Genomic DNA, 14,188 nt, shown 5'->3' with positions numbered 1-14,188 from the left:
CATAAGCACACTGCACAGGCAGCAAGTAGAGGACACACACTAGCTTAGGAATTACCACCAGCATCCACACATCCTTGCCAATACAAAGCAATGAGATGGAATCAATCATGAAGCAACAGAGGTGTTTCTGTTGGCACAGACACAAACTGAAGGTACAAAAATACCTTAAACTAGTATCAGAAATGGAGAGGGAAGGGGTCTGGTGAAAGAAAAGAGCAACACAGGATTGCATTAAATCTAGTCCCCTGCAACCAGAAACAATCATCTTGGGCATCTGTCTCCCAGAATCAGTTAAGTTCCAAGTTTACTTGCAGTGAACTGGGCTTTCTTACAGCTTTCTCATTTAACAGTGATTACAGCGAACTGACCTCTTGCTCCATTATCTGAACAGGAAGGGGAGGGCCCAGAAAGAAAACGTCAGGGGATGGGTGGACTGGAAGACATCTACGAGTATCTGAGATTATGGGCTTTGCTGAGGGAACTGCAACATCTGACTGCTGCTGTCATGAAAGGCCTATCAAGCTCCTTGGTCTCTGATACTGTGTGCAGCGGTCCTAACCCAACCTTCCAAGGTAGGGCAAAAGGATTCCAGGAAAAAGGCTGTATTAAAAGAGGACTGAGACACAGAATTATATTCAAGGACTTTAATCTGATGAGAGGGAGCTGTCGTCCCTACCAGGCTGAAGAAAACAAGTTTGGAAAGGGACAAGCACAGAAATAGTCTAACACACCTAAGAAAAGGAAAATCTCAGTTTGTGGAAATGCAGGACCCTGAGGCCATGAATGGTACCTTTCCGATGGCTCCTCCCTTTGGAAATTCCATAGTTGCCACTTTGTGATGACTCTAGGGAGATTTTATCCTCATTCCTCAGCTCTTTTCCCTCCTCAGAGGTGGAAAGCCCAAGGATGAAGCCCTCCTGCTCTTGTGTCTGAGCATTCTGCTCATCAACAGCTGGAGACACAGGGAGAGAAATCAAAGAGATGTCATAGACAACTATGACCTTAGAGCACAAAGGGATAGGGAAGGCTGACAAATGCAACAAAATACAATACTGCATGCTGGAAACCAGCCAAAATGCTGTCTCATCATCTTGAATGAGGTGACCTACACAAACTCCTCCAGACAGTCTCTAAATAGAACCAACTGCTTCCCTAACAAAGCAAACTAAATAAAAGACCAAAAAACAAACAAAAGAAACAAACAAACAAAAAATCTGCATACACAAAAGGGACAAAAACGTCTGATCTGGTTCCTATTCATGTCAATGACAATTCTCCCACGGACTTAAACAACTGTTAGGGTAGGACAAAGCTCCAAAGGTCCTGAATTAATCTGTCAATGACTGGTAATGACAAGTGAAATTTTCCCATGCCCTTTATATTGGCTTATCCCTGCGCCAGAGGACTCAGTTTTGGGATGAGGGTCACCAGACCTAATCATTTTCTTGGCTTCTCTGCTGAAACTATAAATAACAAGGTCGTGATGGATTGTAATTCTTCCCATGCAACTTTAAATGTTAGCTATAAAGAGAAGTAGTTTTTTAAAGGATGAATTTCTCCTTTGAGCCACACACTATATATAAAGGATAAACTTTATTTGCATGAGGTGTTACTTGGAATTGTTAACCAAGCACACACAAACTACATAACAGGAAAACAAGATAACAATACAGTAAGTCAGGGGTGTTAAAATTATAGCTCATGGGCCAAATCTGGCTCTCAGAGCCATGTCATGTGACCCACGGGGCTCATAAAGGGGCCGGAAATTCAGGAGTAGGGCAAGTGGGGACAGGGCCTGCTGCCAAAATCCAAGATATGAAGACCCACTGGTGATGTGTGTTGGCAGCAGGGGGTGAGTGACAACTGCATTAACCCCTGCAGTCACTGATGTGTCCAGATTTGGCCTGTCAGGAGCCCCATGGTCTGGATCTGGCCTGGGGAGGAGGAGGGAGCAGGGTGAATATGATACCCCTGCAACAAGTCATCTGAAACACTGGAGGAAAGACAAAGTTTGTGCAAATCAATAAAAAGGAAGGAAGGGATAGAGACGTGTATATTTGGGAAATGAAACTGTTCAGAGAACTTAAATCAAATATGTTTGAAATGTAATTGTAGTTTGTTCAAGGGATGGTGAAGTCAAGTGCTCGTGTACTGCCTCAAGAAATCTAAACATCCTGTGTGTGTAATCGAGAGGTCTTTTCCATCACAGGCACAACTTCTCACAGCTGTGGGGACAAGAGACTGAACTGAATATCACTGGCATGCTATAAATCCAAGGAACCTGAGCCCTAACTTTGGTTTGCATTTAAAGTTGCTTTCCAAGAGGGCTTACTTGTTTGGGTGCTTGTGGACTTTACACATCCTTTTGAAGTTTGTGTACCCATTTCCTTTCTGTCATATGCAAATAAATACTTCCTTGGTTTTAAAGCAGTGATTCTCAACCAGGGTGTGGGCTGCCACACAATTTTTGCACTCTTAAGTGTGCAAACTCCTACAGATGATTCACAAGATAAACCCAGAGAATTCAAACAGGAATTCACAATGCCAAAAACTCTTTAATCTGTCGTGTTCTGAGTTGTCTGCAACAGAAAATTTATTATTTTTCTGTAATAAAAAAAAAAAAAAGAGTGAAAGCTGAGAGCTGGCATTTTTGGAGGTGGGGCTTGAGTCTAACAAGGTTAAGAAACACTGGTTTAAAGTTAAACTGCACTCAGGTTTCTAACTAACAAGGATAGGGTTGGATTTCTTGGCTGATGCCTTTTGAAGGAAATGAAACTACACTGAGGGGGAGACAGAGCAATATGAAGAGCATCCCCTATCTAGAAGGAGTTAGACTGAGAATAGTGATTAATTCACACCAGCCACTAACAGCCATTAGCTGGCAATGACATTCAAATGGGTGAAAGATGGAAGCAGAAGGTCTGTCTATTCCAGAGATAACCTTCCTCATGTAGCGAAGGGCATGCAGGCTCACTGGAAGATGTTCCTCTAAAATCAGGAATCCTGGCTCCCTCTGGAGCAAAAGTAAGGTACATTTCCAAACACAAAAAAGTTGCAAGGAGTTACCTTTCTCTGCGTGCTCGATGATTTGCCGAATGGCTTTCTTCAGGCTGTTAGCTCTCAACATTAGCTGCTCCCGGGGCCGGAATATCTGGGGTCTGGCAGTGCATGAGGATCCCATTGAGCGGTCACTAGAAGAATCACAGGCGCTGCCAGATCCATCACCATCTTCTGTCTCCTCTGCTATGGTGGGAGGTGGGTTTGGAAGAGATGAAGAGGCTTGTGATTCGTCGTTCAATGTCTTCAAAAGGGAATCCAGCTTCTCTTTCAGGACAGAGCACTGCAAGTGAAAGCAAAAGGTTTGAACAGTACCAGCCCAGCTCCTACCTGCTGTGTTTCACTGACACACACCTGCCAGCTGACAGCAGAGCTATTTTCTTTCATTGCTTTCTGCATCTAAAGTGCTCTTTTGCCAACATACCTTCCTGGCCATGACCTCCGACTCCTCTGAATTTTCTGTTGCTTTTTCATATGCCTTCCCTACTCGAGCCACAAAATCCTTTACCGTCTCGCAAAGCACCCTAGGCAAAGAAAGTAGGGAGAATAGTCATGCACAGATTTCTCCTTTATTCTCAACATGACTGACCCCCTCTGGTACTGCTGAAAGTACTCACTTGGCAGAGGAGATGACCACAGAGTGTTGGTCAGAAGTCAAGATTTTGGACAAATGAGCAGCCACAGAGTCTTCATAGAAGAGAATTTTCTGTACCTGGTGACATGCAGAAATAAACTACTGATCACTGTTTTCCAGGTTACCTGTAGATCCATAGTATATGGATAATTACAACATGCTACATTGTATTGGTGTACCTGGATTCCAAAAAGCAAAGGTGCAACACCATGGTTTCTATTTACTCTCTCTGATTCCACAGGAGAGACCCATGCTCAAGAATCCACCTGTCACTCCAGACCTATGTCTTATCAGGGAACTAATTTTGACCCTAAAGCTGCCAAAAACATATAGCACAGAGTCTCAGAAATATTCATCTGGGATAAAACTTTTTAAATACTTCTGAGTGCTGTGCTATGCAGCCCCACCAGCATTCTGCCTTACTGGATAAATACAGAAAAGCCAATCACACACCCACCAACCCAACCCATCCACTTCTACAGCTTTTTGCTCCATTGCATTGACACTTCTTCCTCTCTGCATCACCCTACTGTGCTTGATTAGGAGTCTGTTCTTTCAGCAGCCTCATCCCCAGCCTTCTCTACAATGCCAAGTCCTGGTTTAGCACCCATAGCTCATTGCATGGTTGACACTTCATGTGCCTTTCATCTAAATTCTGTTTTCTTCTGCAGCCCCCAGCCTTGTCTACACTGGGCCAATCCTTCATTACAGAACCCCTTGCCAGTCTTCCCCTGCCCTTTGAAACTGGCTACGTACCTCAGAATCCTCACTGAAATCTTCAGTGACAGTGGAGGTGGATGCCTGTCGAGGGAGTTTCGTTTCGTACACCATGATGCTCCACCTGTTGAAAAAGAACAATTGCAACTGTTACTACAAGGCTTAGGTCCTCCTCTATACAAACGGCTAAAGACTAAGACAGAATAAAAGAGCTTTTCCTGGGAGCTGTTTTTAAAGGAGTGCACAGAAGTGTAGTCAGAAAAAAATCCTGCCTCTCTAGACGTGTGTGTAGTCTGTAAAGGGGATGAACTGGGGGGAAAGGAGAGGTACTTTGAGAACGCCCTGCTTTCCACACCCACACTCTTCAAGGTATCTCTACTTGGCCTTATCTAGAAAGACACTGCACACTTTTCCATGTCCAGAATGATAGCTGCTAAGTTACAAGTCCCAAAGGCAGATACATTTGTGTTTTTTTAATGTTAGCTTGGTATAATAAGCTTTAGAGGTCAAGAATGACATTCTGGCTTTCAGTTTTAATTTGTGTTTCAGACACAAAAGAATCAAATCAAATCCCCAAGTAAAAGTTTATGGAAAATTTGCAGACTGCAGAGTAGCCAAGTGAAATTGATGAGATCTGCGGAGCACTTTGGAGATTAGGGACCTTGCCAGTTTCATTATGCTGTCCAACTCCAATGTGGAGAAGGCTGTGAGTGAAGCACAGCAGAGAAAACTGCTTGTACTCTGCATCTGCATGTACCAAGCTACTGTAAGCACAATAAAATGTAGTCTCCTGGAGAAATATGATCAGTGCTGCAGCAAAAGGAGAAATTATTTTTTAATTATTACCTTCTTTTTGATAAATCAGTACCCATGGAAGTGAGGAAATAAAGCAATGATGACAGCCAGGCATGGGGCTTTCCCCCCCATTTAGTTATGCCCTTGCATTTCACATTTTGACTTGTCAGACATGCTATACTGAAGTACAAAGTGATTCCTTGCAGGAGTTAGAAACACAGCCCCATCTCTGAAACCATCTGCACCTGGACAAGACATAACACTCAAAACTGTACTGTAGGGAAGAGTTCTGCACAGGAATGAGGATAGACAGGATGACTTAACAGGGTCCTTCCAACATCTACTTCTACAGCTCTATGGCAGCCCCATGCCTCCTCTGAGCATTTATATTAAACCATGCAGTGGACTAGGACTACTTTGGAAGCAAGTTCACTGAATGATAATCAGAGATGCATGGTATGTGTGTCACTGGACAGGAAGGAGAGGCCTCTCCCCAGCCAGGCATTCCAGTCAATTCTATATTGCATACTGACCTCTGGAAATCACAAGGTCACACCTCTCTGCAGGAGAAATATTGAATTGCAAGATTCCCTTGCCCTGACAATAGGGGGCAGGAGGGCTGTAAATGGGAATCACTGGTGAAGCTGACAAGAGGTTCAGTATTCCAGCAGGAATCGTATGAACGCCCTGGGAGGCTGCTCTCTTAGAATAGAGCTTAGCTCAGGGTTTGGAGTCAGGGATTCAGATTGTCACATCTGGGCTGACACTCACCTGTCCAGCATTTTGGTACTTGCTCTTTCCAGCTTCTCTAGGATCTGGGGGAGCTGGGTGTCATCATCACAAGCAGATCCCCATCCTAGCACGCGTGCAAGGTCATTTCCTGTACCCAGGGGGAGCACTCCCAACTGGCACTATACCAAGAGAGAAGGAGACTGATACAGACGTCCACAGGGGAAAACATAAGCCAAGTGTAACACTGAAAAGAGCCTGACTGCTTCCCTGCATAGATTAGTCACTGAGATACTACTATTGTATGGTAAAGAGAGTGCAAGCATGGAGAATAGCCAGAGAACACACAGCAAGAGAGAAAACTTCCCTTCATGCTTTAAACAGTGAATGGAGAGTGAAGTAGATTTCACTGACACTCCTGGCATTCCTGACCTATTTGCTTAAAAAAGCTTTCATCAGATGGCCAGAGATCAGTATTTTTCTCTTGCCATCAGGTGGTGCTGTTACTTTTTGTATGGGAACCTCGCAAGAGGCTCCAGGACCCACTGCACTGAATTAACACAGCACATAGAACATTGTCACTTAAAGACAGTATGTAGTTACTCCAGGCCTCAGAAAAACTAGTAACAAAAGAATTCACATCCTCCTCCTAGGATTGTTGGAGGGAATAAATCTGTGTGAGCACTTGGCTAGTCCAGTCCTACCCATCTCTGAACAGAAATCCATGCAGGGAATGGTGTAGGAACATGGGCTTAGGGGATACTCAGAACTACTTAAAAAACTGGCTCTTACAGGAGGGAATCATGTAGAAGCACTGGCTGTGAGCGGGAGTTCACAGTTACTGCAGTTCCTGTGACCTTCAGTAGAGGTTTACTGCAGTAGCACCAGCTATGGGAAGCTTTTAGCCACTTTGCTCTAGGCACAACTGCAAATTCAAAAATCCTTTCCACTCCTTCCTGTCTGCCCTTCTTCATTTTAACCCATAGACAAGCCCTTTGGGCAGATACCTGTTTGTGAAGATTGAGGCTATCTATTTCAGAGAGAACCCATCCAACGCTTCCATCCCCACCACAAACCAGAATCCGGAAAGTGTCAAACTTCTGGAATAAACGTAAACTACAGAGGGAAAAAAGGAAGAAAAAATGCGTTATTAATGAAACAGGAGTGACTAGCTATTTCAGTCTAGGTTACATACCTGGTTGGGTAGCTTTAAGTAGGCTCTGGTTTGGCAATGAACACAGGCCTTTGTCTGATTCTAGGTGACTTTGAACTCTTCATTGTAAAAGGAAATTATAAATACAGGTATGAGTAATTTACACACCTAATCACTGAAGAGATTAGAAAAATCCATACCAGGACATTCCACTTCTGAACAGGTGCATTATAGTCTCAGAAAAGGAAACAAACATTTGGCAGCAAATTATCCACAGGATTATGTTTTTGAAAACTGTTGGTGCGCAGTATAAATCTATCTGTCATGAAACAAAATTCTGAAGTCAACACCTCCACTCCCAAAGCCATGCCAATTAAAGCAAGACTTCTGGAGGTGGGGATTCTGTGGAGCCATTTAGCATGCAGATGCATGCTGTAAAAGGCTATTAAGCCTCACAGTAGTCCTTCTGTTGTAAATAGATACTTTCCTACCTTATCTGCTCTGTAAGCAGACAAACCACTCACCACCACAAGATGTGTGAACTTCCCCATTCATTGGAGCAAACTGAACCCTGTCCAGACTTGAAAGCAGATTTTCCTTTATAGTTGCTAAAACCATGGTTCCTGCTGTAAAGTGTCAAAGCTATTGCGCCTCACTAAACAGGCTTTGCTACAGCATTATATGAAAACCACAGTCACCTGAGAACTGTAATTCTTTAAGCAATCACCAACACTGAAAAATGACTATCATAAACAAGGATGTCATGTTGTGTGCAGTTTGGTTCACATGAATGTGAAACAGCTTCATTATTATGGAGTGGCCTTTCTACCACCCCATCGTTTATTTAGTTGGCTTTTCTTTTTAACAAAAAAGTCTACTTTGGAAACGGCCCATTGGGAAAACAAACAATACCACTTTTCACCTTCTCACTCTTAAAAGCCATTTTTCTTTGTATCACGGGTCCAAATGTTCAGGCAAAGAGAGGAAATAAATAGTATCGTTTAATGTCAAAACCTGTAACAAATTATCAAATACAACTTTTCCTTCAGTCAAGGTGCTACAGTTTTTAAGGTTCAGTGGACACATCTACACATTCATTAATGCGCAGTAGTTATTGCACATTTAGTTTAGTACTTGCTTAATGAGTTTAGTACTTGCTATAGTTACTGTGCAGTAGCGCTGGCGCATGGTTTTTTCATGACAGATACTGTGCAGAAGCCTAATAACACTGTGCAGTAGCTTAATAGCATGTTTTTGACCGGCATGTTACTGTGCAGTGTTATTAGGTTACCGCACAGTAAGCATCTCGTGTAGATGTGCCTAGTATCTTACAATCTGCTACAGAGAGGAACAAATGTCTATGGCAGCTCTAATAGGTGACTATATTTTTAAATGGTCACTGGTCCAGGACTGGTGATCCCAGGACATAGAGTTGGATGGTTTGAAATCCATGCTTTTATTCACATGTTTGGAGAAAAGAAAAAAAAGAGACACTTGTGTTATTCTCCTTGCATTTAATGGCATCTGTCCATGCAAGAATTGCTCACATATTTGAGGTGATAGGAGCAGTCCTACATAAAATGTTTATGGACTGATGTGAAGGTCTAAGTTGATTTCACAGTTGCATAAATACAGTACAGGACCTTATTCTATGGCTCTCCTTTATATTTATAGCTATTTCTCTATTGAAAGATCCAAGAGCCATCTAAGATATTCTGTTTTTTGCCACCATAAAAGCGGTAGCTGCACTTAGGTTGAAATGCCTGTTATAAGCCTGTGTTCACAACTTGCTGAAAGATTCTCTTTTGGGACTGAAACTTTCCATCTTTGGTATCGTCTCAGAAGAGAAATTCTGGAATCACAGGAAAACCCCTCAGCTGTTTTGCAGTAGAAAGTACCAACTTTTTCATCATTAAGATTTTTTTGGGAAACTCCCTCCAAATTCTGGATGTTCACAGTCCTCCATAAGAAGCAGGACCCTTGCTAGACTTCGGGGTAGGATGGGACAGAGATTTAAAATCAAAGACTCAACCATGCTGTGTCACTGATATCTACAAGGAGTTTGCTCAGCCAGAAAGCGTCTCCCTACCCAAGGTGAGGTCCTCCATTCATAAGGTCAAAAACTTGTGCCGGATTCAGCAGCTGTTTGAATCTTCGAAGGAACTTTACACCCTGGTTGTCTCCACTTTTTGAGTTGACAAAGACCAGCAAGGGGCTTGTGCAGGAGGGGGGACAAGTGGCTTTCCAGAATCCTAAGTGAGGGGGAAAGAATGCACAAGAGAAAACTCTACTATGGGTAAGGCAAAGACAGACAAATGATTTCCCACCCAACAGGCACAGTGATGAAGAAGTGAATGCTTTCCCTGACATACACATGGTAAGTGCCAAATGAGCACAGCACAAAATCCAGCAGGAACTGCTTCCTATACCTCCTGGTGCCAAATGTCAGTTACCAAGTAACCACCTGCTAGAATTTCCAGCTTTCCCACCTCCCCAAATTATTTCTGCAACGTACTTACTCAGTCTGAGCAAAACCAGGTGCAGTGTACCAAATCTTTCAGGGCAAAAGAAAATCAACCCAATGCAACACAAAATGGAACACCCAAGGAACACACTAATGATTGGCTTATTCATTGTCATATTTCAACAAAAACTTCCATGTCAGGATTTAATTGATTTGGAAGCAGAATTTACTGCAGGGTCCTGAATTAAAGAGATTTAGGATATGGGCACAAAAGCAGTTACTGCAAGGAAACCTAAGATGAGAATTTAGTGCATACCAACTACTGCATAGTAACTACCCAAGTGCATGTTCTTACTTTGTAGTAAATATAACGTAGTTTTTTACTGGAATTAGGGCAAGCTACCTGATATTTACCACAGGGTAACATGCACACATAAGGGCAGTTACTGAGCAATATCTAACACATTGAAAATTCACACCTTTACTCAGAACTGTCCAACTCAGGCTGTAAATAACCTGCAAGGGGTTAATTTGTGGCTTGTGGGTTCCTGCCTGGGTGCCACTCCCCACCACCATTTCCTGGGCTCCATCGGCATCTTTTGGCTTCTGTTTTCTGCTCCCACCCCTAGGGGCATGGTGACCCACAGGTCCCAGGGAGTCCTATGGCGTGAGGGCTGGGGCAGAGTGGCAGGCACCCATGCAGCAAAGTGCAGTGGAGGATCTGAGTGTGATGACACAAAAGGGGTCTGCACAATGGGCAGCCCCTTTCTGCTGCAAAGCTGGACAGCCCTCCTGTAGCTTACCTCACCTTAGCTCAGGGGTAGGCAAAATACGGCCCGTGGGCTGGGGGCCATTCTATCCAGCCTGCGGGCCCCCTAAAAAATTTAGAAAATTAGTATCTATCTGCCCTTGGTTCCTGTCAAAAATGACAGGAACCAAGGGCTGTAGGACCCAGAGGAAGCCCGGCGGGCTCCCACAACAGTAGGGCCCGCCTGTCCCACTCCCACACCCAGGGCTTCTGGCCTGGGAGCGCATGGCTGCTCCGCCCTGGAACCTCAGGTAAGGGGGAAGGGGAGGACCCCGGGCAGGGAAGGAGCCCAGGGAAAAGTGGCCTGGAGAAAAGCTGAGTGCAGGGGGGAGGGGCGGCGGCGCATGGGAGGCGGTGCAACAGCAGGAAGCGGCCCTTCGCCCGCCCCATGGCTGGCATCCTGCGCTGCAGCCGCTCGCAGCCTGCGTGGGGCTGACTGTTCCTGCTCCAGACAGCCCTGTGTGGGCTGCGAATGGCTGCAGCAGGGAGTGCCCGCCATGGGGCGGTCGAGGCCCTCCCCCGCTCAGCACCACCTTGTAACCTGGCCTCACTGCCAGCCTGGGCCCCACACTGGCTCCAGGCTTGCCCGTTGGGGCTGCGCATGGCGACAGCAGCTGCAGACCCCACTGCTTGCCGCACCGGGCAGTATTTGCTGCTGCCACCTGTGGGCTGCCCAGCACATAAGCTTCAGGTGGGCAGCAGCAGCCAACACTGCCTAGCAGCCAACACTGCCACGCTTGGGGGGGGGGGCCACAGCCGCTGCGCACAGCCCCGATGGGCAAGCCCAGAGCTGGCACAGGGCCCAGGCTGGCAGCAGGGCTGGGTTACAAGCTGGTGCTGAGCACGGGGAAAAGCGGCCCCTCACTTGCCCCATGCTATAGCCTCTTGCAGCCCATGTGGGGCTGCCTGTGCCTGCTCCATAGCCCCACGTGGGCTGCAAGCACCTGTAGCAGGGAGCACTGGCCACAGGGTGGGCGAGGGGCCGTTTTTCCCTGCGCTCAGCAACAGCTCTTTCCCTGCCAGCAAGCAGGGGGTCAGGGCTGTGCACTGCCCCCCTGCCTGTACCACAAGGCTGGGGGGGGCACTGGGAGTGAGTGGGTGGGGAGCCAGTGGAAGCATGGGGCCTGCGCCGGTGGGGACCAGAACAGGGTGGCAGGAGCATGGGGTCCCAGCTGGCAGGGGCTCTGTGGAGCTGGGCCAGCTCCCCCCTCTCCCTGCTGGTGCAGCCCAGCCTGGCTCCACAGACCCCTGCCAGCCTGTGTCCCGCTTTGGGTCCCACCGGTGCTGGCCCTGGGTCATTGGTCCCAAGATGGTGACCAGGGGGTGGGGCACCTGTCAAGAGGCGGGGCTACCCATGCAGCCCTCGACAGCCTGCCAAAACTGGGTAAGCGGCCCTCCGCCTGAAATAATTGCCCACCCCTGTCTTAGCTGGTTTGTGTATTCATACACTTAACTGAAAGGTCTGTGATTGAAAAGAAGAACAAAAAGGTATCCATGGATACTTACCATCTGAATCAATGCTGTTAAGAGCAGTGGGAGGGATGACAGATACTTTACAGAGGCCAAGGGGACACTTGTTTGGTAATACATCTTTACATGTGGTGTGTACCTGAAACAAAAGAAATGGGTTCAGATAAATCCTTCTAGGTACTTTGATTATGTAGATGACTCTCCCTCTCTGAAAACGTGACCCAAACAACCAGGAAGCGTGGGAAGAAGCCAAAGAAATGAAAACCTATAGTATTAAGTCACCAAGTTATTTTTTAAAAGCCACCTAAGCAAGCAAATGGCACTCAGAGCTTGTTCATCTGGCTAATTCTTCTCAGCATACATATGATGCCTTGTTTTACAGGATTACCCAGCACACAGCAACCTGGCTACTTACAGGCCATTACAACAGGGTTTGCAGACACAGGACTAACTCATGTCCCCTGTTCTAATTCCATTGACTGCATGAGAGAAACAAAATTTTGGGAGGCACCCAAAAATCAGGTTGCTCAGGTTCCTGACTATGGATCAAGGTGTGCTGCCCAGATCTCCATATGGTGTTAAAGGTGGGACCTCGAAAGCAGCTTAAGAGGATAAAGCCTGGAACACACATGAATGAAGGAACAAGGATACTAGAGGAAGTAGGGGGAATAATAAAGCATGTGTGCAGCTGGGAGTTAACAAGATAACATACGTAAGATAAGATACGCAACAAGATAAGACCCAGGGAGCGGGTATAAAATGGCCTACAACGGTAAATAACAATTGAGCCAATGCCTTTTTTTTGCTCCTTTTGGGTGGACAAGGACAGCCTAACAGAACGTCTGTTATAAGCAAACCCATTAGATAAATTAGAAAGGTACATTTTGCTGGTTTTCCTTCTTAATACCCTTGAAACACCTGGAGTACTAGCAGACCAGGTTCTTCGGGTAGATATGATATCTTTTATTAGACCGAGTAGTTGGAAAAAAGTTCTTGGCAAGCTTTTGGGCACAATCACCCTTCTTCGGGCATAGGGGTTCTCTGCTGTTCCAAGATCTGCAAGGATCTATTTGGATCCTTGTACTTGGGGTCTAACAGGCTTTATGACCTCTAGGTATCAAGCAAGTTAAGCCTGCTGAATTAGGAGAAGAAATGTTATTTTTATTCACATATTTTAATAGTCCCTGCTTTCTCCCTTGTTTCTATTGACACTTAAGTTGCCAAATTATAGAGTGGTTGGTTGAAGAACCATCACCACTCATGCCTATGATTAGGTGCTCGATACACATTGGATTCTTTCGAGAAAGGCCATCAGCAAATGAAAGAATACGAATTTTAATAGTCCAGGTGTTTCTAAGTACAGGAAGAAAAAAATCCTGTGGTACCACTGGATGTGAAAAATATTTCTAGGCTTTATTTATGTACCACAGTGAAGCAATTAGCCGTGTTTCTTCCTCTTCACAGACTGTCTATAATGTGAAGGAAAAAACCCCAGTGATGCACGTAAACAAGAGCATGGCTTAAATTTCCATTTCAAACAAACAGCAGTAGCAGACAAGACACAAAGGCCCACATACACTGAAAGGAGACAACTTTTAGAGAGGGTCATGATGTTTATTTAGCTCACTCACCATGGCTTTGCACCAGAGGCAGCGCCAGTCTTGCAAGCGCAGAACACTGCCACAGGTTTTATCGCACACTGTGCATTTAGCACTCACAGGGAGGTTTCCTTCCAGCCACTGATGTGGCATTGAGATCTGTAATCCAAGCAGAGAAGAAATAAGTACAGGCTTTCCAGAACACAAGTCAGAGAACACAAAACAGAATAGGCAGGAATGCAGCATGCAAAGATGCAATTTTTCATTCTGCATGAGGTTGGCAAGGGCACTCTCTAGGAACTATCTGCCTCTCTCTGGTACTTACTGAGGTACAGAAAGGCTACAGGGCTTCCCCAAGATCACACAGGAAGTCTGTGGCAGGGAAGAAACTACAATCAGGTCTCCCACATTCTAAATTTATGCACAAGCCACCGAATTGCCCAACCTTTACCAAGAGTATGAAAAGGCTCCCTGCACCTGAAAATGCTTTAAACTCAAAACTCTGCATCTTTAAGGTCCATAGCCCAAAAGGAGTCTCAGAGTGATAGGATTCTCTGTTGGTAAAAGGTAACTAAAATCGACAGGACTCTCTGAACTGACCACTGTTCTTTGACACTAGGTGGTTTTATATACCATATGCATGTAAAAGCAAAACCTTTTAGTTCCACAGTAAGTGAATAGTACAGAGTGCTCGCCAGCCCTGGGACATACAGATCCATTTAATTTTTCCAAATCAGGACTCAGGGAATGAAAGCTGGAAGCA

General features: G+C 45.4%; 1 protein-coding gene across 6 annotated transcripts in view; it reads right to left on the bottom strand.

Annotated features, from left to right (window-relative positions):
* The window catches only part of DGKD (diacylglycerol kinase delta), an 81,567-nt gene that overhangs the window by 24,308 nt on the left and 43,071 nt on the right, over positions 1 to 14,188 (bottom strand). For all 6 annotated transcript variants that reach the window (XR_009463431.1, XM_059730882.1, XM_014598979.3 and 3 more), the window contains 10 exons: positions 13,459 to 13,584; positions 11,864 to 11,966; positions 9,175 to 9,337; positions 6,940 to 7,048; positions 5,975 to 6,114; positions 4,448 to 4,532; positions 3,675 to 3,769; positions 3,482 to 3,581; positions 3,067 to 3,340; positions 791 to 952 (listed from right to left, as the gene is read on the bottom strand). Coding sequence is in view for 5 of the 6 variants with exons in the window: in XM_059730882.1 (XP_059586865.1) it covers positions 791 to 952; positions 3,067 to 3,340; positions 3,482 to 3,581; positions 3,675 to 3,769; positions 4,448 to 4,532; positions 5,975 to 6,114; positions 6,940 to 7,048; positions 9,175 to 9,337; positions 11,864 to 11,966; positions 13,459 to 13,584 (1,357 nt within the window). In the remaining variant the exon portion in view is untranslated. The remainder of the gene's footprint in view (positions 1 to 790; positions 953 to 3,066; positions 3,341 to 3,481; positions 3,582 to 3,674; positions 3,770 to 4,447; positions 4,533 to 5,974; positions 6,115 to 6,939; positions 7,049 to 9,174; positions 9,338 to 11,863; positions 11,967 to 13,458; positions 13,585 to 14,188) is intronic.

This window comes from Alligator mississippiensis, chromosome 7 (assembly GCF_030867095.1).
Source record: "Alligator mississippiensis isolate rAllMis1 chromosome 7, rAllMis1, whole genome shotgun sequence".
NCBI lineage: Eukaryota > Metazoa > Chordata > Crocodylia > Alligatoridae > Alligator > Alligator mississippiensis.
Note: the sequence above shows the minus strand (reverse complement) of the source record. Positions and strands in the feature narration are given on the sequence as shown.